The 27999-nt window shown below is 38.8% G+C and overlaps 1 protein-coding gene across 4 annotated transcripts in view; it reads right to left on the bottom strand.

Annotated features, from left to right (window-relative positions):
- Window positions 1–660: 660 nt before the first annotated feature.
- The window catches only part of fut8b (fucosyltransferase 8b (alpha (1,6) fucosyltransferase)), a 72754-nt gene continuing 45415 nt past the window's right edge, over window positions 661–27999 (bottom strand). For all 4 annotated transcript variants that reach the window (XM_077586474.1, XM_077586473.1, XM_077586472.1 and 1 more), the window contains 8 exons: window positions 27382–27500; window positions 25404–25566; window positions 20482–20596; window positions 14662–14899; window positions 9213–9459; window positions 4199–4375; window positions 3910–4060; window positions 661–2146 (listed from right to left, as the gene is read on the bottom strand). In XM_077586474.1, coding sequence (XP_077442600.1) covers window positions 1808–2146; window positions 3910–4060; window positions 4199–4375; window positions 9213–9459; window positions 14662–14899; window positions 20482–20596; window positions 25404–25566; window positions 27382–27500 — 1549 coding nt within the window. In that variant the 3' untranslated portion in view covers window positions 661–1807. The remainder of the gene's footprint in view (window positions 2147–3909; window positions 4061–4198; window positions 4376–9212; window positions 9460–14661; window positions 14900–20481; window positions 20597–25403; window positions 25567–27381; window positions 27501–27999) is intronic.

Here is a 27999-nt window from a genome sequence, read left to right as displayed (position 1 = left end):
GGGAGGAGGTGGACAAATGTTAAAAGCTGTGATTCTATTGGACACTTGGAGACATGCCTAAAGGGAGAGATGACACAAGATTTTCTGCATTGTCTGAAATCTAAGGAATAAATAAAACACAACCATCTGATTTTTTCATACATTCTCGGCCTGAAAAAAAATGTTGAGATGCTAAAGCTTACAGAATTGGCTATATGATAAGAGGATCTGGATGAATCTGAATTGCTTCTGTTCTAGGAAAAATTCTCTAAGACATTTTCTTACAAAAATGATTAAATATAAAAAAGTTCAATGGACTTGTTGACATTTAAAACCCCATGTCCCATTAATTAATTGCTCCCGTGTCAAATATATATAATAAAGAGTAGTCAATCACTTTCATAATGATAATAATAATAATAAAACAAGTTATATAACTTACCTTCTCAACATGCTTAATAAGTCGAAAAATGGAGAGGAAACCTAAAATTATTTGCAGATCATTAATGTCAAATACTGACAATTTAATGGGCTCAATTACTGCTCAGTCCACTCCCTGCAACTGCCCACCTGTGTAAAAATGGATGGGTTATGTCAAAAGATGCACCAGTTGTAAACCAACAAACAAAAGCACAATTCAATCATGTTTCAAATTCCAACAATTTAAATAGAAAACCCACATTTGGTTTCTCAAGTTTATTCGATGTGTGGTCATCAAAGACAATGCCCAGGAACAAAATTCATTAAAGATGGATTTTTTTTTTAGAAGACATAGCCTTATTGTTACTAAAAACAGATTGGCCCTCATTTTTTCTCAAAATAGCAAAGTAAAAAAAAACAAAAGGATGGACGTGAGAACATAAGACAGCTGTGGAGTGCTTCATTTGGCGAATGTGTTGTTGTGCATCATCCTAATAATCCGATCATTGTTAACAAAGGGGGTGCTTGAACTTGTCCATAGTCCCCCGCAAAACACGCACACGCCGACCCCCAATCCCACGCTGCCAGGCACGCACACACAAACACAATTGAGTCGGAGGCGGTGAAATAAAAGCAGGCACCAGGCAAGTTGCTGACATGGTCCCTTAAAAGCAGCACACACATCCCCTCTCCCTTTCTCACACACACACACACACGTGATGCAGTACAAAACGCAAAAGCAGCACACTTAAAAAAAAAGAAGACCATTAAAGAAAGGAATAAAAAGCACAAGAGGTACATTAAAATTAATTGCACGTGGGACATGTTGGAGGAACTTCATGGAGTGTGGCAAAAACAGGATACACTACATTCATTTAACAAAATAAAACAAAAAACAAAGGCCGAGAGAGAATCAAAATCCACTTCATTAAATAAAACACTTGTTTCTCCAGTTTTGAAAGTTATGGAGAAAAGGGAGGGTTTTTAGTCTTTGAAAGTAACGATCCGCGCTGCCCTTGGACAGTTTGATCTTTTCCTTTTTCCAAACATTTCCTTGGTTTATTTGAAATCTACAGACTCGACAGACCCCGCTTGAAGGCGTCAGACGGGGGAGTAGTGGTTCAAGTCCTCTGTGACCTGACACAAGCACAAGTGCATATCCGTCCATACACCCCCCTCCGCCTCGCACACACACACACTCACACACACACATACACACACACTCGCACACAAACATATACTGAGTGCAGTCCTGTCACACATGAGTGCAGGTCCTTTCTTCTCATCCGGCGTGCTTTGCCGGCGTCTTCCTCCTGTACAAAAACAGCCTCCTTCCCTGAAAACCGGAGTCTACGGCTTTCGTCTCCTCTCTTACTATTTAAATTGTATTTTTATGTACTCCCTCCTTTCATTTTTTGTGGGACTCGAGCAGTTTGTCGGCCTCGGGGTACGTCGGGTACTTGACCGTCTCGATCTTTTCTTTGACCTTGTAGGAGGGGTAGAGGCCGGTGCGGCCCAGTTTACGGTTGATGCCCTTGGAGTATCCGTCCCAGTGGTTGCCGGCCACTCCGATCACATCGCCGGGCTCTAGCGGGATGTCTTCGCTGTTGCGGGGCTGGTGGGCGTACACAGCGATTTGATTGTGGGCGTTCTGGCCTCCAAAGTAGTAGATGTCGTCCAGAGAATAGAAGAAGGACGAAGCATCTGGATGGAGGGTCTGCATGATCTCATAGGCCACGCGGCACACCTGAGATGGAAACCAATCAGAACTGTGATATTGCTTGGGTGGGCTTGCCGAAAAAGGGTTAGTGGCCCTCAGCTCATACCAAAAGCAGGTTTCAAGGTATAGCGAGCTTTTTAAAAGGTAAGATAGCGGATATGGCAGAAACTCACCAAACAGGTCATTTATATTTTAAGGTTCTGCAGCCTGAAATATAATTGGCCACTGGAAAATGACCTTTCAAGTAAATGGGAGATGAAGGAAGATGAGGGATGAAAAGAAGCTGGGAAATGGAAAGGGGATCTTCAGTGTAGACAAGCAAAGTGGATGCGGTTTTTCCCCCATTTTTGGTTGTACATTATTGAATGAACACTTTGTTGAGTTGACAGTGATTCTTATGTTTTGTCACTTTGAATCACTGAGTGGATTGTTCATTTACATTCAAAGTTGAGCCCCCAAGAAGCAGCAAAGTATTTTTACCTAGTGTGGAAAAGGTTTTTTCCCCCACTGGACCAGGTATTCCAATTTTAATGGGAATAAACCCCATAAATTTCAGTGCTGTAATATTAATAGTGTGGTAGCACTATATTTTTGCTCAAGTGAGAAATTGCCTCATGTGGACATGGCCATTGTCAACAATAAGCTAAATGAGTTATTTGAAGATTTTGAGCCAAGTGCGGCCAACCCGGGAGAATTGCTTTGTCTGGAAGTTGACTGAATACACCATAAAACCTGAAATTAGACAGCAATCTATGTAAAATATGAAGGGGCTCATTTTATGGGACCAAAGTGTTGTTTTATTTTGCCAGCAATGACTTAAAAGTGCAACCAGAGGTGCACTATAAGCATTCTGGAGTCAACATTTGAGAAGAGGCAAGATTTCATGTGTTTTCTTGCTCAATGTAATCTTTCTATTAAGATATAATGGAAACACTATGAAGTATAACCTATTTTTCTGCTATAGAAATGCAAGGTCCACTTCTAGTTGTATTCTGAGTCAAGTATATTCAGCTTTCAAAGATAAAAGGTACAAGGACATTAATCGGTGAACTGAATTTGACCTTCTCTCAACTTTTGAATGGACATGTCCAACTGTTTAATAGTTTGGTTCACTTTGCACACTTTAAGACCTGGACGACAAATAGCAACAGATCCAAAGTTCATTGATCGAACATGGTGTTCTCGGAGGGAAGAATCAGTAAGTTTAGAAAAGATTGTTGTAACAGAGGCAAGAATTGAGATGTATTTTTTTCCATTTGTGGCTCAAATGACTCCTGTGAACTCCGCAGTTTTGACAAACAAGTTGCACAAAACGTTCACGTTAAATGCTTTTTTTTGGTATTCGTACTGAGGCCCTCAGTGGATTTCAGGTTCATTGTCACACAAAAACAAAATATCACAAAGTCTTTGTGTGCACAATTTAACCATCAAAAGCCACTCATACAGAAAAAAAGATGCTTAAACATTTGCCTCTTTTTCTGAAGTATGCAATTTGCGAATAGATTTTGTGCTTTCAGAATTCTTTTACTTGCCTTAGTTGCGTCATTACCCACCATATTTTTTGATTTGAAGTTATTTAAGGTCATATGTTTGCCTACTCATTTCAACCCTGAAACTTCACATTAACAACAACATCTTGAAAGCATTCAATGAGGAATATTTCAGCAAGGACTACTAAAACTGAACCTTTTTGTTTGTTGCAATGACTCTTTTAAGAGCCAAGATGGAAAAATTCATTTTTTTAAAGCATGCAGTGATGCGAATTCTTTTTTAATAAAGGGTGCACTAACCTGTGAGGAGAAGGTGCAAACCAAAAAGTCAGTCTGGGAAAGAAAATGAATGTCCAAGATGACTCCTCTCAGAGAATTCTCCGTGTAGCGGTTGTGTAAGCCCGCCGACCACGAGATGGAGTTGTCGCTGATAAACTCATAATCGGGATACCTAAAAAGGGCAGCCAGGAAGCAAGAAAAGCAATCATAATTAAAAAAAATCCACACACACAAAGAATTACAAGATAAACATATTCAACATCGTTTAAAGTACAGATTGCTAGTAGCAAAATGAGTGATGGAGACTGACTTCGTCTTGGCTTCCTGCAGCAAGGATGGATCGTCTGTGGCGAGGTACACCCTTTTCTTGTCCACGTGGCCTTGTCGTGCCAAATGTTGGAATTGCTCTTCTACATGCAGCATGTACTCTTCTATAGGATGGAAGGCTGCCTCTGTGCCTACTTTGTCTGTCCTCCTAACATGGACACTGTGCACACAAAGAGAGAAAAGACATAATGAAATATTAGGGCATTCCTGAATGGGAGGACTATTTAAATCCCACCCCACCGGAATGACTCCATCAGGCGTCCTGATACATTGTGTCCCAAAACTTTCTGACAAATACTACAGTTGCATTAACCTTCTACCTTCTACCCACGTTTTTCCATTTGTGCAGCGCCAATATTTTTGTATAGACCACCAAATGAAGATAGTGATTGCACACACACGCACAGGGTTGGTTGAAGTGGTTTATGTAGGGCAAGAGAGGAGAGGGGAAAAAAAGGAAACACTCCTGTTATTTCTGTCATTCCTTCTAGCAATCTAGGACAGAGCAGGAGCAGACGGAATACGTGAAGGTGAACGAAAAGAGAAAAGGACAGGTGAAAATGCATGTCAAATGCCTCAAAGTGATGGATGCTGAAACCCAATTTTTATTCCATCCAGAAGTTATTCATTACATAAACACGAAACCATATCTGAATTGTGAATTGTGGATTTTAGGGGGAGGGCGGAAACCTATTAAAAAGAAAAAAAAAAGAGTGGGCTCATTTGTTATGACAAATTTGTAATCAGGATATTGAAGGGGTTTTTATCCATTTGGATAATTGGCCTATTTGGCCATAATTGTGTCTATTTTCACACCATAACTCAATTATTTGTTTGGCATCCACAGTTCAAGGAGTGATTTGGGAGCACATTTTCACTGCATGTTCTTTTTATTTCCAAATCTGGCCACCTGTTTGGCTTATAAAAGTGTATAATAGTTTAAATAAAATGTTTGCAACTGGACAAATCATTTCAAAGATTTTGTCCTACATCTATATATATTTTGTCCCTTCGGAGCTGTGAATGATTGTTGGACTTTTCTCTGCGTTATTTTAATAACTTTAGTACATCATCTTCTCCAAAAGTAAATTCCTGCGTGTCAGATCTCTACTGCAATATTCCATCATGCTGCTGTTGGGTGTCAAGCTATCAGCTACTGACAGATTACTCCATGCTAAAAAGTCTGATTACTAGCTTACTGGCGGATAATTTTAACTAAATCTCGTCATTCAATTGGAGGAGGGGTTCCCTCAGTAGCAGACAAAATGAAGGGGGTCAAGGAGATTCATTCATCCATCTTACGTACTGCTTATCCACCTGAGGGGGTGCTTGAGCCTACTTCAGCCATGTATGGGCAGGAAGACTCAAACCTGAAGTGGTTCATATGAGTTTGAGTAATAATGTATATTATATTATACAGTTTATAATGCCAAAACAGTCTTTTGCTATTCATTGCATTCAAATAGATGTAGTCATTCAAATAAGACTCAGCCTTCTGGCAGACTTGACATTGCTTGGAAATCTCCCACTGTTAATAAACGTCACCATGGCTTTGGATAAGAGGTAGAGTGCTTCATGGTTTAGTTGCCCGCAATTTGCAGAGCACACGCAGTACACAAGATCATCATTTACCAGTCACATTTACAACTAATGGACATTTTACGGTCTTAAATGAGCCTGACATGCATGTGTTAGAAAATTGGGAGCAAGCCAGAATGCTGGTTAAATTCCACATGGTAGGACCTCAGGAGCAAGGAGCATTTAAACAAAGCAGCTCTAGTGAATAACATCTGTCCTTTTTGGTCTATAGCCTGCACCTGACTAAAAGCCAACCCCAGCAAAACAACTGCTATTATTTGCATCGAAGCTGCAGTGCACAATAAGACACAGTTATCCACATTGTATTATGGGATATTTACACCAAAAGACATGCAGCACATTAGCCCATATCATTCCATAAATACACCATACACTATGAACTTCAGTAATCAGCATGGGTGGAAAAAGTAAAGGGCTTATAGTCCTTAAATGATGGTATATATTGTATGAGATGAAAACTTTGAAAGACAATATGAAAAAAGCTACGCCAGACAGCAGTCCACAAGAATTGAAATAATAACCCTTTCTTTAGGTGACAAAAGATGAAGTGATCAAGTATAAGAGCGAGTGTTTATCCACTCTACACCTTTCGTCTTTCTGACTCGTTATGTAATGATCACTATCACTTTCCTTCTTCTTTTCCCTGATGTCACACCTGAGTTCTCTCACCACAGCCCCTGACATTATTTCAAAGTACGCATCTCTATTCAGACGACATCTTGGCAATGAGCACCACCATACTTCAGAGACACCCACACCACAAGAGGCATGTTTGTGTGTGCTCCCCAAAAAACGATATACAGCCAATGAATCTTTTATTTACATGTGACGTCAGCACCTTGGAAGAATATCAAAAGGATTTAAACATCACTGGGCTCCTCGTCTAAGGAGCTATATCGGTCTTTAGGCAGATGCACTATTGTCTTATTCAGTAGTTGCATGATGCCCTGGCTAGGCTGCGCAGATTAGGGGTGAAATAAAAAAAGAGCACTTTGTGATTATGGAGCCAATTTAAACTGAATATTCATGCCGTTCATGTTTCCTTAATGCACCTGCTATAAGAATTGCACATAACATAAGACACAAACAAAAAAGATTGCATGCTAAGTGCTCCTCTTATGTTGAGACCTTCCGAATTCTACCAAATGTCCAACTTAATTATGACAAACCTTGTCAGAAAGCATCAGAGGATCATATGTATCATTTAAATGGCCTTTTCTCTTCAATAAAGGATGAAAAGGATACGCAGACTAAATAAAATAGGTGTGTGATTTTTTCCGACGAACTGGGTGAGTTATATTTTTTTTACATTATCCACCAAGAATGCTGACACTAGCTTACATATAATTTGCTGCAAGATTAGCTCATTGTGGAAGTTTTAAAGTGTGGCGGGAAGGAGCGATCAAACCTTTTCTCAGCGATTTGGAAGGAGAACGTGTACGATGAGCGTGTGTGAGTAGTAGAAGAGGCGTGGGAGACACAAAGAAGCGTAACAGATGTGTGGAAAACTATATGAGTGTGAGGAGCTTTTGAATACAGATGTGTGCCAAAGGGAACGCGAGGGAGAGGTACGAGGGGAGTCCAACATCTGAAAGTCTTAGCGTCAAAAACAAATGAAACGCAAGTCGAGATCAGAAATGAGTCAGAAAGTAGAAAGGAAAGAAGACATAAAGAGGAGGAGAGTCAAGCAACACTCAAAGAGACAGCAGCCGCTCTGATTATGAAAGGAGACGAAGGCTTTCAGAATGTAACAGGAGTGAGAGAGAAATGAGCTTAGCGGGGGGCAAAAGGGACCATGATTAGTAAGTATTGCTTGCAGTGAAACCATATAGATCCCCCCCCCCCAAAAAAAAAGTTGTGAGGGACCGGTCTCGAGCGGCAAGAATGTACGAATGTGATTTTCGAGGACAACTAAGACGGCACGGCTTCGCAGTCTTGTTTACTTTGAACTTTTTCACTTCCCCAGTATTTGATGCCTGGTGGAGACTCATGGGACATGAGAAAAAGTTCCGTCCATCTGAGCGAAGGAAGCCAAAGTGAGTTGCACTTACGGCAAATTTTCCTGACTGCCTGCTCTGCACTCATCATCATGCACAAGGTTCTTGAATGATAAATTTTCCCATCCGGGTCGGTGAGTAGGTTACAATAATAGCTGATGCAAGGAAAGAGAATAGGCTTGCAGGCAAAATGCAAATGCTCCCTGAGTTGGGCATCGAGCTGTCTTGCAAAGAAGGGAGAAAAATGAGTAAAGAAACATCCATCTGTCCATGCATTATCTCCTTTGCAACTATTCCAGGTGGCATCAGTCTAAATGAAGATGTCCAGACTTTTCTGTACCTCGGCCACCTCCTCATGTTTAGCCGAGGGTCAGTTTTGACACACAGTCCCTCCAGTGTTCCCTTCTGTTCAGCTCCCGGCTGGACAGGTCCAGCTCACTTTGCCAGCAAGACAGATGTTCAGAAAGCACCCCAAGGAGTTTTTTGAAATACCTACACTTGTGGTGGAGGAGTAGTAGTTCTATTCTGGGCCTTTTCAGGATAACTGAGCCCTTCATACTTTTCATATCAGATTGCAACCTTTCTTTTATGCTATCAAATACTATTAACAGGATCCAAGGCACATTAAACCATTATAAACACTCATGTTCTCATGTTGTCAGCATTACACAAAGTTATAAACCACCTACACCTTAAGATACAACCAAAAGTTATGCCCTAAAACTCTCTAGACACGTTCTTATGTGTAAGGCAAAGATAGTCTAACTACAGTGTATCGTGCACATATCAAAAACTGTTATCAGACCAAATGCTGCATTCACCAAAAGGCAATACTTCTAATTGGTTTCATCATCCAACACTAGGTTTTATAATCCCTTAAAACCTTCTATTTAAATATACTTTGAAGTTCTTACGAAAGCCTCATTAAAGAACATGTCTGTTCACTAAAGACAAAATGTAGTTCCGGCTATATTAGTGCTATCTTTAATTAGCAGGACATTAAGGAGAGGGTGGTTCATGTGAGATTAATGAAAAACAAAAATGCAACTCAATTAGGTGTTTAAAACCTTTTAGTGGAATATGAGTAGAAGTGATGGTTTTTATATCGACAATAATTACATGTTGGAAAGTTTCAGTGTTGGTGTAGGCTTTTTAGCTGTGGATATTTCGAATAATTGAACAAGGGAACCTCATTATATTCAAACTGATTATTAAGACTAAAGTAAAAACAAAAAGTTCCATGGCAGGCTACTAGTTAACCTAATAACCTCTGCAGAAACTTACACTTTAGGTCCAAAGCTATGTTTTCATTTCCTAATTATCAGGGTTCTGTTAACGTTCAAACATGGTAAACAATGCAAATATTCTTAGACAAAATACACGGCAGGTGAGCATTCTTACCCAATGATGGGGTGTTTAAAGCCCAGTTTGGCTGTAGTCTGCTGGATCTCCTTCTCGAGCCAAGCCTGGGGCCGTACCAAATACTTGACAAACTGGGACACCCACCAAACGGAGGGGTCACCGTGCAGGCGGTGTAGACGTGGTGCCAGGTCTTCAGGGATGGCCAAAGGCAGGTAGGGGGGACGAGGGTGGAGACTATCCACTATTGGCAACTCCACAACCTGGACATCCTTATCATGGGCTTCCCCTGTAAAGACCATGAATAGAATTATTATTTTTTATTTAATGGGTCTATTTAATTACTTCCAGCATTCATCAAACAGAAGCAAAACTATGCATAGTACAGCTTAGTATTGTTAGCATCACGTTTCCTTTGCTTGGATAACCAAAACACAAAATTTGATCTCAAATCTAACAATTCATTTGTTGGACCTTACAGTCCACTTTCAAAGCGGCCTCTGACCAATTATCTGTGCAAAAGAAAACACACCTACTGGTTTGGAGAGAAACTAATAATTAGGTCTTGGTGGAGGAACTTGCATTAATGAATACGACTATGCAAAACTGGAGCTCGTGTTTATTTTTCTTCAAATACTCCTGCTTTAAGGCAAAAGTGAGTAACTTTGAATTAAATATAGGCTGGGTAATGGTCATGTTTGGGGAGATGGTGGTGGTCAGCCATGTGCGCTGGAGGTTGAGTGGAGACTGCCAGATGCCATGGGCAAAGGGTTGCTGATTAAACAAGGTCATCTCTCCGGGTACCATAAAAAAAAAGGATCTTCGAACATTGCCAGAACTTTCCAAGTTCATATCGAGGCCAACTGTCTTACCATGTGCATTTAATTGCACACACATGCACACTATTGAAATGCATACAAAAGGGAAAACAGGTGGTGCAAATGTAGCATCTAATGAGCAGCCAATGAAAAAAAACAATAAACTGCAAGCACGCAGCCCTGATAATCTCATTTTACCAGCAGGGATATGCCTGGAAGACAACCTTCAATTTCTTTCAGTTATAAAACCCTCACAAGCATGCATGTGTATGTGTATTACACTTTTACATATAATCAGGTTTGAGACCACCAAAGCACAGAAGACAAGACAAGCCTTATTATAGCTATAAACAACATCTGTACACCACCTACTTCCTAAATAATAAACGGCCACAAGGATTGCATAAATTTGCCTTTAATATGAGGGGTCCATCAAAACGTGTTAGGGACAAGGACAAGCAATTGAATGAAGCAATCTCAAGATGGAAGAAGCATTTTATCAACACACCCATGTAGCATTTGGTGTAAACCATTAACCACAGTATACACATCTACGACATGGACAAAAAAAAACATTTTCCTATACAACAATCGAGGCCTTTTATTTATTTGGAGGTATGAATGTAGCTTTAAGACCTGGCACAAATGGACTGATCTTCCACCCACAGCCACTCAATTATATCCAAAAGCTTTCACCTAGAAGGCTTCATACATATTTCAAGAGCTGAATCCAAAGAGACAAGAGAACACTGAGCAATAAACATGATGCTTCTCCAGTCACTTTGCAAATGAACTGAATCACATCCTCCAAGGAATAACCCATCTTGGTCTAATTATACATTGCTCTTGTTCGCCTAAATTTTCTCAAGTAAAACAAAAACTTTTCACTCTCAGTTAATGGGTCGCGCTAAGAAATTAGTTGTTTGATCCACACTCCACAATTTTTTGTCTCGGAAAGATATACTAGACCACAACTGTGTTCTACTACTCCATTATGGTAAAAATAACGCTAACATTTCTTAAGAACTCAAAATTTCATTACAATGCTACCCAACAAGATTTCCAAATAACAACTCATTGAAATTGACACCCTCCAGCATAGTGAATTGCATGTTATTACCACTTTAATCCGATCTTTTTGTTTTGTTTTCCACAAATTCCCATGCGCAGGAAGAAACAAGCAGGTCCCTTAAAGACGTATTCGCTATCTTTGATTCTGATCCCCTGAAGCTATGTGTTTTCCCGAGGAAAATACCCAGTTGGAGATCCATATAAATTCATTCTATGCTTATAAATGCCTCACATCCTAGGGGAAACTCTTAGGAAGAAGTGGGTTAACAATAAAAAGCTATTTAAGGAAGGTGGAGCATGAATAAGACTCAACTGTTTGTTTGTTTTTGTTTTTTGGGGGCCATAAACCAAGGACTAAATCGATATCCTACGGGGACAACAGAAAGAATCGCTCACTGCAATGTACGACTCAAGACATAAATAGGCACATGCATTTGAAAAGTAACATTAACAAGCTATTCTTCAAATTGAAGACTCTTGGCCTAATTCTGTCGACCTACACTGCAAACAAGCAAGGCCACTGTGTCAGTGGTTCCCGGTGCTTGCCAAAACAACCTCCCTTTAAAAACCCAACGACACATAATAATGCAGAATGCATGCAAAGAATAAGCTGTTGGCTCAAAGGCAGCCAGATGGCATATATGGATCTATAGTAAGCTGTAAAGACAGATAGCAGAGAAAGAGAGAACAGATAGTCGAAAAGGACGTATGAAAGGCGGCAGAATAAGAGAGGCAAGGCACCCAGAGAGAAGCAGATAAGAAGGAAGAGCCCAGGAGAGCATGAGTCAAATGAGGTGCAGGGAGAAAAATGAAGAGCTGAAGGGATGTGGCCACGAGAACAAGGCGGCAACCAGAGAGAAAGTAATAGCAAGTGAGACAGAGAGACATCCACTGCCTGATAGTAAAACCTCCAATTCACTTATCGTCTTTTGCAAACGCTTCAGATTTGTCAGTTTTGCAGAGGCATTCATTTTTTTTTCTTACTGCACGGCTATCTAGTAATCATATCAACGTCTTCGATTCGTAACTCAATATTTATGAATTATTCTGCGGCACGTGCATTGGTAGTGTAACCTAGTTTATCAGTGCATTGATCTTTTGTCGGAGCTATTCATTTTAGGTGTACAAAATGATCTAGTCTGAACTTGGTGTCAACAATAGATATTGTAAAAGAATATGACAGAAGGGTAATTTATCACAAACTGTCCATTTCAAATATGTTGGGCATAACAACCACTACTTTACATTCCACTGAGGCGTCAACAGCAGTTTAAGGAGGAGGGATTTGTTTGCCTATGCAACTCTTGTTTTTTTGGGGGGGGCGAGGGGTGAACACTCAGTGTGTGTAGACGACCGCTCGTGTCAATCTTCCAATAAAACTGCAGTCACTTGCATTATATTTTATCAGCAAAGCCTGTTTCTGTTCCAGATCACTACAGGGAGGCTGAAATAAGATTTACTTTATAGTTCTCATTCAGGTCAGCTTTAAAAATGAATTTTATGGAGTGCATCTATTTAACAAACTAGAAATATCAGGAAATTCAAATGCATAAAGACGTCATGATGATAGGAAGTCCTCAGTTTTATGATGGTATTGTTCTTTCGGGGTTATAAACGTGCACATTGAACTTGTTCTTGCAGAGGTGTAATCAATCATACATTCAGAGGGGAGTGAAGAAATACATTTAGATCATAACTTTTGTTCTATTAAGATTTTGGATGAAATTAAAAAGAGTAGTTTATTCTATCTATTTTCAAAAATGCCTCGGTATAGATAAAAAACATCTCGGTTATTTGTTTCTTCTTAATGAAAAATAATTATTGTATTTTAAATATGTTAAAAAGCCTTGTACGTAAATATGTTAAAGATTTTCATTGAAACTACTTTGGCACATATCTGACGTATTTGTCTTTAATAGTTACGATTAAATATATCTGATCTGATTTGATGCATTTTTTAGTCATTCATTCAGCATACCCAAAATATACAGAAAAGCAGACCGAATTATTTCATCATGTAGTGGAAAGGCAGCCTTAGAGCAAGTTACCAAGCAAAGAAACCCCACTTAACCTTGCTGTTGGTGGACTTTGAGCAGGTTTAACAGGGCAAGCGACCCACTGAGTCTCTCACTAAGGAAAGTGAAACCTTCCATTAAGGTCCTTCATATAAAGTTAGATTTAAGGTAAGTGGCATTTTATGGGGCTGTGTTTTTGCGAAACAAGGAACATTTCTTTAAAAAGTATAAACATCAAGAGTGTTTATTTGTGAGGGAGCACAGAAATGATCGTTAGTGACCCGATGCAGAAGCGTGTGTCTTGTTACCACAGCAAGGTCTGGAATGATCAAGGGCACCTTATATGTGAGTAAAGTTGGAAGACCCTCTCAGATTGGATACATTTGCTTTCACTATTAAGTGTTGAAGCAGCAAGGGACAAAACTCTAAAGTAACATGGTCCTAACCTTTGGCCACTCTGTCCTGAAATCCATTCAGTCTTGCTCCAAGTTAATAACGTGGGCATCATCCTTGATGAGAAGTGGCCTTGGTTCACAGTTTTTCACAACATTCTTTTTCTGGACTCTCAAGTCACAGAATTTCTTGGCAACGAAAGCTTTGGGGAGCAACCTTCTGCTAATACATTAGCTGCCAAAGTGCTTTTAGAGGAATTGCTGCGTTCTGCTTAGCCAGAGACTTCATAACCCGTTTGATTTTTAGCTGTAGCAGCACAAACGATTTAATTTGGTCAGAGAGGTGGCTCAGCAAACCAATTCATGGAATTACAAAACATTGTTTATAAAAAGTTTGAAAATGCAAATAAATGTTGGTATTAACTAATTATAGCAACAACGTCCCTCATTGTTTTTCCTATTTGTATATATTTCACATTTCAAAAAGCTTCAAAAACCACTTCTCAGTGGTGTTTATTTTTAGTGGCTCCCTTTTACTGACCCAGAAAAAAATACAAATGGGACTTTGAAATGGAATCTCTAGTAGTACGTGAAACACTGACTGAATTGAATGTTTAGAAGACTATCCTTTAGTGCAAGGGTGTCAGACTCGGGTTGGTTCACGGGCTGCTTTAATGTCAACTTGATTTCACGCGGGCCGGACCATCTTAGATATAATATTTAGATTTTTTTTTTAATAAATGGATTAAAAGAACAGGATTAAAAGCCCTGAATATTCAGTTTTTTTTATAGATCTAAAGCAATGTTTATTTTAGCTTTTTTATATGTATTTTTAGATTTTACAAAATGATTTTTGAACTAAAAACACAGAAAAAAATGATTAAAAAATTACAATTATTGATTTAAAAGGGGGAAAATCAGGAAATTTAATATACATCTATACTCCTCATTTTAATTTGATCCTAAAACAGAAAGTCGGCACTCATGATTTACTTTCCTGGGCCACACAAAATGATGCGGCGGACCAGATTTGGCCCCCGGGCCGCCACTTTGACACATGTGCTTTAGTGCATGCATTTAAGATTTACTCTCCAATATTTAGGATCAACTTCATGTTTAAAACCATTTAACTCAACCTTCATTGGCCCTAAAAGTGGTATGTTTGGGGTAAAATGTGAGTAGTGTTTGGTCCTACCTGACCAGTGGCCAGTCGTGGCACCAGATCGGTCGGTACAGCTGTTACTGACAGGAAGGAAGACGCTCTCCCAGCCACTAGGGGCGTAGCGCCAATTGTGGGACTCCAGGATGAGCGTGCGCTGGGTGCCATACGCGATCATGAAGCAGTAGACGACGTGATGGAGCTGGCAGCCGTAACCACAACCCTTATTTATGTTGCAAACCAGCTTCTGGGCCTTGCTGCAGTCCGGAGGGTTCTAGAAGAAAACACAATGTTTTTAATCAATTTTATTGCTTGATTCCAACTTGCCTCACCGGAAGGGCTGCTCCTTAAATTTTAATAACACCTGATGACTGATCTTGTTTACTTTGATACCTTTATTTCATATTATTCGACCCGCTTCCTCACCTTGGCTTGCGTTTTCTGTTCCTCACTCTCTCTAATAATCCGACCCTATACTTTATTGCCCAAAGAGTAAATGAAACAACTCAGATTTATCATTTCCACTGGACAGCAAAAGACAATAATATAATTTCCCCATGTGCCATTGATCTCTGTTGCTCTTGAAACTATAAAAAAAACATCATTTGCAGCAACAATGGGCCTCTCTGCCCCACTCACTGACATGTTCCATTATTACAATGGACAAGGGCATAGTGTTATTTTTGTTCTCTGCCAATTAACACACGCAGGTTTGCTTCCAAAAATACATAAGTTCATATTACTTTTCTGAAAATAGATCTCTATAGCAAAGTTCAACCATGCGCCAATGGAAGGAGATACGCATTTTTTTCCATTTCCTGATATGCAAATGACGTGTGCAGTCGATTGGTCGCCGGTCTTTTGGTCGCCGTCTTTTGGTCGCCATCTTTTGGTCGCCGTCTTTTGGTCGCCGGTCTTTTGGTCGCCCCGACCGCGACAAGGGTTGCCCAAAAGACCGGCGACCAAAAGACCAGCAACAAAACAAGGTAAAACAACACGGTCTATGCATCAATAAAAGCCAACAATGGCCATAAGCAGTAACAATAAAAGTCCGGGAAATTTTGAGCTTTTCTTTAGCCTAATAATTACTAGGGCATTAAGTATGACTAAATAGTAATTCACAGTTTGTATTTAAGGAATTTGAGCAACGATTTAAATGGTAATTATCACTTACCTTCCGGGTGACCAAAAGACCGGCAACCAAAAGATCGGCGACCAAAAGACTGGCGACCAATCGACCGTGTACCACAAATGAATACATTAAACCGCTTTTTATATGTACAAAATGATTTTTGACATTCATTTTATACTGCTTATACAGTATTTCTTCACCTATATTTCACCTTCTCTCAAGACTATTAATTCCATAGACTTCTTTCCCTTTGCTTCACTCAAACTTACTTTTTCTCCCCATCTCATGAATTAGCTTTGCTATGATACAAACATGTGTTGTGACGAATACTAAATAACACCAGGGTAAGGAAACAACCGTACATAGATAGAAAGTAAAGAGGGAAAAGATCAAAAGCAAGCCGGCAGAGTGACATAGGCTGTTTTGTAACCAAGTCGCGTAGTTGTGATACTGAACGACTCGACAATCCCTGTGCCAACCTTCTTCCTAAACAGCAATTACATGGCTGATGGGAGTGTTTTCCTCATTAGGGTTGCTGCAGCTGTGGAGGGTTCACAGTATTCCACTTGCATTTAGTAAAGGGTGAGGAAGAGGACTGGTAGACGGTTGAGAGTAGAGTAGTGGGCTAAGACAAAAGAGGAGGGAAAAAAATGGAATGCTCCATTAAGTAAAACTCCCTTTCTCTCTGTGCTGCAGTGACTTTTAATCATGTGCCAATGCATTAATTCAAAATGTGAGAGGCTTGCATACCAATAGTCTACAGTAGCAGACTTACAAAGGGCTTTTATGAGGCATTTCTTTTCTCTTTCATACTTGACCTTGGAGAGCATGATACGTGCATGCGTTGGTGTATCCTTGGTACCAAGGAGAACAATGCTAAAGCCTGTGGTTAAAATGTAAAGGCTGTAGTTTTCATGCATGTATCCTTGCTTTCTTTTGCAGGACTGTGGCACTTATGAGAATGTATAAAAAAAGTGCTGAAACACCAAGGTAGCTGCAGAGTGATTCCCTTTATATAAATCACTTAATGTTGTTCTAGGAAATGCTATGGGGGGAAATAATTCAATGCATTTTCACATTTTTATGGCCAAATAAAGTACTTTAGTAGCGTATTCGTGGCTTATTGCCAACAACTGGGCTCCAGTGTGGAGTAGACATTTTTCTGCAACAGAAAATATTCAATGATAACAATTTTAAATTTTATTCACAATTGGAATGCTTATCATTCAGGCACAAGTAGGTAAAAGTAAAAGTGTCTTGCACTGTTAAATTCTGAGGGCATTCTGGAGCCTTGATAACTGTTTAAAAAAATAGAAGCTAGTACAAATGTTCCATTCAACAACTATTCTATTTCTTTTATAATGGGCATTGGTAACAAAAAAGCTTGCAACAAGTAACACATTTGTTAAAATGACGACAATCTGAAATGTAGCTCTTTTCTGGATACATAAGCAAAAATGCTAAACAATATCGATTATTTTGCCACTCACAATCGGTCAAGTTTAAAGCATGCCAATAACGGATGCTTAATACCAGCCATCTTAGATAGATGCTGGCTCGAATAGGTCACTCCATCAGGAGCAAGATTTACTTTGACAGTCACAAACTTTATTAGTTGTGTTCAATAAAAAAAGAGTTGCTCACTTAAATTAATGTGCTTGCCATTGGAACAACTTCAAATGAGTTCAACCTTCGCTTGCCCAAGTATCCTAAACTAGATATCTGGCTGTAAACTCAAAGGTTGGTGCAAGTACACTTCCAGAATGGAGTCATTCACTCTGCTTTGTTTGACAATAAAACAAACAGACTTTCTAGCTATTGGACTCCATTCAAAACTACCCTGCTGGGATTTTCTTGGCAGCCATATTATTTTGAAATATTTTGCTGGACTGCTAATGCACATGTTATGTACATCAAAAGAGACGAGCATACAGCTCACATGGCAGTGGTACAAAGCTGGGACAGATTCTTAACCCAGTTGAGCAGATGGAGGGGATTAATTTCTCATAATGTGCAAATATTTTTCACCCAACATTAGTTGTCGCCTTTAGCCCTCATCAACTTGCAAAGTCACTGAATGCTTGATTCACCCAAGTTTTAAGTGTGCAAAAATCAGATGCACCCGTGATTGCTTACGCAAGCAGACGCGGAAATTAAACTAAAAAATGACGCGCTCAAGATTGCAACAGCTGTTGTGCTTTTCGGAGAGGAGACCATGCAAATAGATGAATTAACTATTGACAATGTTATATATTAAACGTTGCCATGGCAGATTTTAAGTGTCATGCCAAGTGCAAATGGCAAATGCCGAGATTGTGCAGAAGTGAAATTTTCAGTTAATAACAATATTTTATAATCCATTGGGACATATTGCCAATTCAGCAATAGAATTATGCTAGAACTACTGTTACCACCCTTTGTAAAAAAGGTGTTGTGATACATTTAAAGGCAACAATTTGTATTTATTTTCTCTAAAACAATGTAAAACATTTATTGTGATTGTAGCTTTGTTGTTTATACAAAGTTTGGGGACAATTTTCTTCAATTATTATTTTCTAAATGCAAAAAGTTTAATTAATGTATGTACACGTATATATATATATATATATATATATATATACATATATATATATATATATATATACATATACATATATATATATACATATATATATATATATATATATATATATATATATATATATATGTGTAATTCAGCAACACGCTTATTTATTTATATATTTATTCATGTATTTATTTATTAACTTACTTATTACCTATCTATTAATGTCTAAAATGCCTTTCCTATTTCTGCATCCTCACCCTCTTGCTATTGTGACAACGAAATTTCCTGAATACGGGATGAATAAAGTTATCCAATCTAATCCGTGTAAACTTTCATAAAATATACCAGTATTATGGAATACATTGTAGAGAAAGGATAGAATTGAAAAAATTAAAGAATTTCACATAGAGATAGCAGAATAAGATATGAATGGAAGCTTTACAGGTTGGTGTGACAACAAGAGAATCTGTCCTTTCACCTGTACAGTATGTCAAAATGCTTGAATGGTGAGAAGAAGAAAAAACCTTGTCTGACAGACGACACTCTAAAGGAGCTGCCATGTTCACTGTAAGAGTGGACAGATGGAGCAGGTGGACAAGGAATTGCTTATATCAGGAATGAGGGGAGAGAATACTGCGCTTGGCAGAGACAGCAGGCTGTGTACGTACGTGTATGTGGACGCGAGTAGGTTGCTGTAGGTTAGAGTGTGTGTCAGTTAAAACAAAAGACGCACATGAGGCATCACTGTGCATAAGCGGAACGAGTCCAGCACAGGTGTGTGTGTGTGTGTGTGTGTGAACCCATCTGTGCAAAACTGTGTCTGTGTTTACGTGTGTGTGTGCGTGTGTGATAAATTAGAGATGGCAGCTGGTAGAGCGGTGTGATCCCTCAGCAGTGGTGACAGCAGCTGTTAGTGGGCCTGTCTCCGCCCCAACCAGGCTGACGAGGTCCTCTTCATCAAACATGCCGGCTCATTAATGCTGTGGGGAGCAGCGAGGCCCCCGAAACGCAGCGCCACCACCAAAGAGGAATGCTAGCGTTCCAACAGGGGATGTACGGACTTGTGCGTCGGTGAATGTGTGTGCGGTGTTGTGTGGGACTGGATGAACTACTGTACGCAGCGGTGGGAGGGGATTTACGTCAGGTTTACAAGAGTTTGGACATTTTGGAAGAGAAAAAAAAGTCCAGCATTTCGAGTATGTTGTCTGGATATTTCTCATTCATTTAGCAAGGTTTGCCCAAATTCAGTAGAATGATGAGGATTGCTTTATCCCAATGTTTTATATTCAGTTGTTCTTGTAAAATATTTCACAAGATGTGTTAAAAGCATTCTTACCAGCTCATGTTCTTGAAGAGCCAGGGAGCAGATGTCAGTGTAATAAAGTACAGAAGATGTGTTTTCATTTTTTTTTTTGAAAAGGGGGTTAATATAGGTCAAATGAAGAATTCATTTTTAAATATAATCTTATTTTTGTAAAAGCAAATATTCTTTTTCTTTGAAATAAAATAAATGAATAATATCAAAAACTGCTAATCTCTATAATAATTGGTTTAATACTGTTTTTAATGTATTGGGGGGAAAAAATGGAAAAATAGAAGAGTAGAATTAAACAAAATCTCTTCATTGTGCTGCTTCTCCTTATTATGGAAATTTCATACTCAGATCTTGTCACCGTGCTCTATAATGCTAATCACGAGACAACCTTGCATATTTATTTATGACTGAGTTCTGAGCTGTCATTTAGCATGGTGATTCTATTTTTGTACATCATATGAGTGTGCATGTGTTCATAAAGCGCTGACAAGAAACAAGCACCCCACCACTCAGCCATTTGAGTGCAGAGACTGTGTGTTATCACACCCCTCACCTGCTCCCTGTGAGAAAGCGATGTCGACAGTTATGGATGGTGCAAATGAGACAAGCAGGTGTGAAAGATGGTGACAAAAAATGCATAAGAGCTTTGGCAAGTTCATGCAAAAGGGAAACATTTGCATGGGTTTCCTCGGTTATAACGATTTGGATGTGGTTGTGTTTGACATCTTGACTCCATGTGTGTGTGTGTGAATGAGATGGATGGAGAGTAAAAAAATGGATGGGCAAGAGCGAGTGAGAGCCTGAGAGAGACAGAGAGAGAAACAATGCATCTTTTCCAAGTACCTGTAAATAGGTGATTCGGTTCTGGACCAGATCCGACAGATCTTTGGCCTCCTTCATCCTCCATTCGCCCACTCCATCTGCTTGGCTGAGGTAGTACAGGTCTGTCATGATGGACCTGAAAGCACAATAACTGCCAAGTAAGAAAGAACAATTGCTTGCACAAAAAGTTTATGTAACACAGAAAGCATATTTTGTTAAACCGTGAAGGCATAATTCCCTTAATTAGTTGGCAGTGCAATAGACATTTAATTCTTGCCAATTCTTTGTCTTAAAAAGGTGAACTCAAACAAGAAAACAGAGTAATAAAAGATGAAAGAATAGGTTCATACCACATGTACGACATTAAAGTATTCCTAGAGAAACTAAAGCGGTTTTGGTCAATGTTTGAGAGCATTAAATTGAGCAGAAGCAGTGTTAACCTTGATGGATAACCTGTTAATCAGAGGTATGACAGAAAAAAATCAATTAACCTACATGCAGTGGAAGAAAAAAGTATGTCAGCCCTACTGGATTCTGTACATTCCAGCGTCCATTTTAATAAAATTTGGTCTGCTGTCAAAATTCAGTTTTGTTAAGAGTAATGGTAAAAAAAATCACGTCTGATCTGCAACCACAGGAAACGTTTGATTTATGGTTATTGCTGCCTAAAGAGGGTGAACCAGTTAATAAATCCAAGGGTTCATTTGCATTCCAATGTTTACATGTTACTTGTAATGAATGGAAACATGCAAAGAGTTATATGGTCAAAGTCAAAGAAATTTGTTTATGTCATTTTGATGAAGCTAAGACAATAATTTACAATCAATTGAAGCAAATTCGAAAGGGGCCTCACAATTCATATTCTGTAGAACTGTTACTTGCTTGTTGTGCAGGTTTTCCCCAGAAAAATGTCATCCTAATTGAAGACTCTAAATTGCTCATGACACGTAATAGAAAATAAATGGATGGATGAAGCAGAGCATTTGTGTGTGTATGTGTATGTGTGTATATATATATATATATATATATATATATATATATATATATATATATATATATATATATATATATATATATATATATATATATATATATATATATATATATATATATATATATATATAACATTTGAGATAATTATATAATGAAAAAAAGTTACTTTAACCAAGTGCTTTCATGGTAATGTATAAGAAATAACCCTGTCATATTTCACACCAAATATAACGATTTCTGACATTGTGTGAGTCACTATACTTTAAATTGAGGGAATTGAGGGATTTTGGTAAGGCAGGCAGTCAAGTATAGTGTTTAATGATTTACTTTATGTTATATTTATACTGCGGTGCAAGGTAAAGTCTGACAACATCTCCGAACAACATTCTACCAACAATTCTCTATGAATCACCGTGTAGTTTCAGCTCAGATGATGTTATTTTTTTGCAAGAATATCCAATTATGTTGTATGATACCTGGACAATACATGCAGTGTAAAAGTGTTGTTTGTTTTAATTAGGTTCACATTAAAAGCAAGAAGGACTCCAATTTGGACATGTGGACAATTTGCACCACACCACAAATATAAAAACAAATGTATGAGTATTTAAATGGATGATATTGCTTCACAGAATTATTTGCCTTGTGTTGAAAGCAATTATTTGCATGGGGTGTGTTTATTCCCCAAGGGGTTGGAACAGATTAATGACATTTCGATTAATTTTAATGAGGAAAATTGATTGGCAATACCAATGATCTGAGTTACAAGCTTGGCCACAAAACTAATTAAACTCATAAGTCCAGTGTTTTAGTCACCGCTACAAGCACACACAGCTGGCTAGTATCGTCTGTGGTCCTGGCAAAGTGCATATTTTCACTTCAAGATACAAACGGAGGTGTCTTTGATCTTATTCCTGGCCTCTTTTTTATTTTTTTTAAACCTCTCCTGATTTCAAACGGGAGCAGACGTGTAGAAGTTGCCAAACAGCAGACAGATTATATCAACATAAAATAAGAGCGCAGATTTATTATTCCCTTTTTAAAAGCCCAGCAGGTTGACGGTGAAACACAGGTTTGTTGCAATTCTCTGGAGCACATTAGACATGCTTAAAAGTGTATCATGGTGTTAGAGCTGCGAATGCGATATACCAAAGGCTCAAATTGTTGTATCTGTACTTTCCTGAGTGACAACACATTGTTATGCTTGTTTACTTATTTCTGGAATGAATCCTATCTGTAATATTCTTACGGAAAATGTGTGCCGATGTCCCACACTGCCAAAAATCGTAGCCATCTTCTTTGCAATTTGACCGAAAGGACGAGCTCTGATGTATTCCGCTAAGGGTGAGTGCAAACACATCTAGCATACTCTCTCAAACACACACTTATGCAAGATTAATTTATTACTCACTTTTTTTTGACCCAAATCAGTCAAATCCTGTGTGTCTGAGAGGTCTTATTCATATATTTGGTAGCTCTCCCAAATACGCGTGTACACACAAAGCAATAAAATGTCCTATTTTAACACTGGAGTAATTGGATATGTTGGACATTCTCTACAAAGCATGACTTGAGCATTACTCATCGTCCTAATTAGATTTTGGACTCATGGAGAGTGAATAGATGTATATTCTACTTCCAGGAGTGTGCACATGGGAGCCATCAGCGATCCACCGTGGGAAGCCAAAGTAAACATTGCTGGCGATGAAAGGTGACAATCATAAATCAAGTGAAAGGCGTTGGCAACAGAAAAGTGGTAATGCATATTTAGACATTAGGAACTAAGTATGCCTGATGTATAGGCACCTGAATTGGAAAAGTGGAAAACTAAAGATTAATTTTAAGGTGTATCTAACAACACTGCAAGTAAATATGAGTAGATAATAGTTTAAAAGAAACAAGTGCATGACTCCTAATAATTAGTGCGCAACAACTACATTTGGCATTGCGGGAGGTGTATTTTTAATCATTTGTTTTGTATTCATTGCGCTGCTGCCAAAATATCCCTTCACGTCAAACTAATGCAAAGGAAAGTTACAGCTATTAGATTATACAGGCAGGTCTACTATCATCTGGAAATAAAGGAAGATGTTTGATCTTACTTTTTTTTTCTATTCAGTGTATAAGTACTATTTTTTTCGGTCTATAAAATGCTATTTTTGTCCTGCGCTATGTGCTCTGTGGCTTATATCCAGTGCGGTTTATGTATAAACAAATAGTCTTCTTATCAAAACTCTTGTTGGTGTTTTATAATGAGATGCACCAGATAGTCTGAAAAGTATTCCCTTAAAAGGTTGAAGATGTTGACACCACAGTTGTTATTTTCATGTGCACTCTGTAGTATACTGAATATTTTAAATATATACATATATTGGAAATAACAATCGGGATTGCATAAATAGCTGTTGGAAATGGTGTGTATATATGTGTGGGTGGGTGTGCTTGAGGTATGAGGAATCAGTCTTTGAAAAGCTTCTTAGACTGCAATGACTAAGACAATGAATGCCCTCTATAAGCCACTTCTGCAGGATTACAATGAATCACTCGGGTAAGTTGCACCGAGTTTCTTTTGACTCCACTGAGTGAAAGTCTGTCATCTAGGCAGGGTGAGTCTGTGACCTTTGAACTTTGTTTATTAGCAAGCACTCAACATCACTCACAACTGGCCTACTTCCAAGCTTTTTGTGAGAGCAGGAAGCTCGATTGAGTGCATACTGCTTCGATTAAAAAGTGCACTTACACGGTTTTACGAATAAGAGAAGACCCTCATATAGCTCAAATTGCAATTTGCCACCCGTAGGAGTGCAAGATGGCAAATTGCACTTCACCACTTCATTAATTGGTGTGAGGGATGTGTGACTTTCAACCATGTAGGCATGACAACAGAAAAGGCAGATTATTCAGTGAATGGCTAATTTTAATTGTGACTATATGTTTATTAAGTTTAGTTAGAGTTTGATGCATTTTAGACAGGTCATTTTCGGTTTTCTTTTCACTTGATTATCGGGTAGTTTGTTAGCAGATTTAAAACAATGCGATCAAGTCTCCTTTTGGGGAGAAAATAAATAAATAAGAGGGAGAAAAATTATGAGATTTACCTTGCTGGATTGTGTATTACATCTAATGCCTCATAAATACCTGACCTATTTAAATGTTGGTCATAGGTAACGTGATTCCATTAAACTGTAAGCATGAATAAATGGTTGCATTTAATAGCAGAGTGCTTTATGGTAGGAGTGCACTGATATCTTATCAGCATTAAATGCAAGAATAGAAAATTAATCCAGATTAAATACTATTGACATTTACATCGCTCTTGGAGTGGTCGTTGAAATTGCACAATTAAACCTTGAGCAGTAGGTGCGTTGTATTAATTGACCTGAAGAATTTGGTCAATGATGTTGACGTTCAGGGATCTAAAGTTTGGATTATTGATGTTTTCTTGTGAAGTTGTTCACCTGATAAGCAGTACAGTGAATTCGCTTTCTTAATTTGTTTCCCAAAACCTCGCAAAGCATAGCAAATTTCCCATTACAATGAATAGCAATAGAATTCCAGCTCGAGCATCCAGTTATGTTTATGATATCTAGCTTTATAGGCTCAGATAAAAGGAAATAAATAAACTCTTTATTGCCTCTTTGTTCTTCAGAATAGAGTAGAAGCTCCCCGCCAAGCTGCTAAAACCCCCTGTCGCTTTCATTCCCCCAAACGAAATTGCATGATGGGATCAGAAACACAAACATCATTCTCATGTTTATCTAAATACAGCATTTTTTTTCAACTGTATTTAAAAAAATGCTTTCTAAAGGCACTCTCACTTTACATTTGGACGTACTTTCCCCCCTTCTTAATATACTAGACTTGGGTGCAAAAATATGTCTTTGGGATTTCCCTATTTTTTATCTTACGAGCCCAGAAATGTGAAGAAATGAATTGTCTGCCATGCTCACCTTTCCTGGTTTCCCAAATCTATCAGGAGCGATTCAACATATTTTTGCCTCTCGCTGACATCAGTGGTGGCCAGTTTCTTCATCTCACTGCGGACAAAATACCAAAACTCCTTGACACCATTGTCAACTCTACGGCGTAGTTCCTCCTGAGTAGGCCCAGGACCTGCAAGGGGGTGAATGGAAAAAAGAAGAAGAAGAAAACATGCTCAAAACAAGCCACAACAAGATGACATTTCAATTAAGTGACATACAAAAAGACTTCAAAGTATTTACAAGGGACTGCTTTGGATTAAAGTAAATTAGAAGAGGATGCCAAAGGGTTTTTAGGAATGTTTGTGCATTACATGAGCATAAGTAGGCTAATGGGACAAAGGGGGTTTCAGAAAAGCACCATTAAAGTTTTTATTTTGTGTCTCTAGGTGCTGCTTTGACCTCATTAAGAAGCCCTTGATCGCTATGTTTTGGGCCTCATAGGTCTGTGTCTCTCTTTCCCATTCTCTCCGTGGGTTTTTGCATACACCCTCCATACAAGAGGAAGCAACTCTACACCCCACCTCAGCCAGGCAATGTGCAGTAACCCACATGAATAACACAGATGCTCTGGTTTCGACGCCGAGAAACAAAAAATAAAGGCAAAGGGAAAGACAGCCTGGAGCAGGATGAGACAGAAAATCTGTCTCTTCGTTTCTTTTTTTTTTTACTTGCTAACTGGCATTCTCTTTTCTTCCCATGGTGAAAAAGCTAGAGGGTATTTTTAGCGTCGTCTTCCCCTGCGGTAAGATGGAAAGCCTGACCCTGCGCTGCCCTTCACGCTCACATGTCCCTCTTTATTTTTTGTCTGTCCGTCTACTTTCTTGGCTTTCGCTCGCATTGTGCCAGTGGGGCATTTGTGGCGCTTCAGCTTCATTCACACCTTCCCCACTCACCTGACAGCTTCCTTGCACTTTCTGACCACTGCTTAGAGCGGTAAATACACATAACGTGTTCCGTGCAGGTTTATTATTTCACAACAATAAATAATAACAAACACCTGACTGTGAATACTTCAATTTTCAAACAGTTTTGTACTGGTACGCTTCATGCAAAGTGAAATATTTTTTTCTTTTTTATACTTCTGATGATGATAGCCAGATTAGAATCATTGAATTGGATATGGCGCTCGTGATGTACGAACACCGCTGTCCACCCTTAAGGTCACATAATTAAAAGTCTAATGACTAATATCCATGGCACCATTTTATTGTCCTTGAGCTGCCTTTTTGTGGACATGAATATAATTCCAGCAAAATCTAGTCAGAGAGGAATAACAAGAACCAGAATAATTTTTACTGTTAGAAGCATTCAATGAATTCCAAAGTTTTGTTTAGTTATGGCGAAGGATCTTCAATGGGACATTTGAATTTTTACATTATTCATTTTTCCTCTATCTTATTTTAGTTTTATTATTCATTCATTCATTCATTCATCCGCAACAACACTTATTCTGGTCAGGGTCACGGGTTGCTGGAGCCTATCCCAACTGGTACTTGGACGTTTTGTCGAAAGACGTTTGGTCCCCGGACGTTTGGTCGACTGGACGTTTGGTCGCCGGGTTGTTACTGTTGAAACCAGCTCTCAAAATTGTAATCATGAGAGAGAGAGGGTGAGTTTAATATCTAAATATCTAATATCAAAATATCAACAGTAAACTCTGTCATAATTTGACAGCGAGCGAACCCGGCGACCAAACGTCCGTTCTACCAAACGTCTGTTCTACCAAACGTCCGTTCTACCAAACGTCCGGGGACCAAACGTCTTTCTACGAAACGTCCGGTCACGATCCCAACTACACCCTAACTACTGTTATGTAATGAATGCAATTACTTTTTTATTTTTTTTGACCATCTTAGGAATTATTGGGCTTAGAGCAAGATTCCGCCTTTTATTTCCAAATTTTACTATGTGCCAAATCACCGGGGGAATGATTTTTGCTGCTTACCATCTCCTGTCAGCTTCTGGAAAGTGTGGATCTTCTGCTTGGCTCGGGTCAGCTGATCTTCCAGTGAGCGCAGTCTCCCCGCAGCCAAGGATCCAACGTCAGCCTGACCCTCTGGTATTCTGGAGAAAGACAGGACAGAGATATACAGTATAAGGGCATATTATGTCAGCACCAGACAGTATTTCTTTAACGGGAACAATGAAACTGTGCTTCTTTTACAACCGCAATGACAAACAATAAAGATAAAACAGACATTATAATTAAAATTAATCACACATAGTGTAGCCCTAAATGCAATGATTACTTTCATTGTCACCAGGATGGTAAGATATTTTTTTTCCGTTTTCAATTTGTGCCGTTGTCAGCACTGATCCAAATTGTAAAGGTTAATGGGTCTCACAGTATCTTTTTTTATTTATCACCGTTCAACCAAAGCAATCCAATAATGTCATTTGGAGAAAGGTTTTATTTTTATTTGCGATTGGCCCTTCAGCTGAGTAGGTTTTGAATCCCCCAAAATGTGTTTGTTGGTGAGCAAGGAACTAAGACAACTGAATACAACACTATCAAATTACCAAATAACTCAAAGTGACGGAATGAGCACATTATTCTTCTTAC

The sequence above is a fragment of the Stigmatopora argus genome, chromosome 19 (genome assembly GCF_051989625.1).
Source record: "Stigmatopora argus isolate UIUO_Sarg chromosome 19, RoL_Sarg_1.0, whole genome shotgun sequence".
Taxonomy (NCBI): Eukaryota; Metazoa; Chordata; class Actinopteri; order Syngnathiformes; family Syngnathidae; genus Stigmatopora; species Stigmatopora argus.
This window is presented reverse-complemented; position numbering and strand designations above follow the sequence as displayed.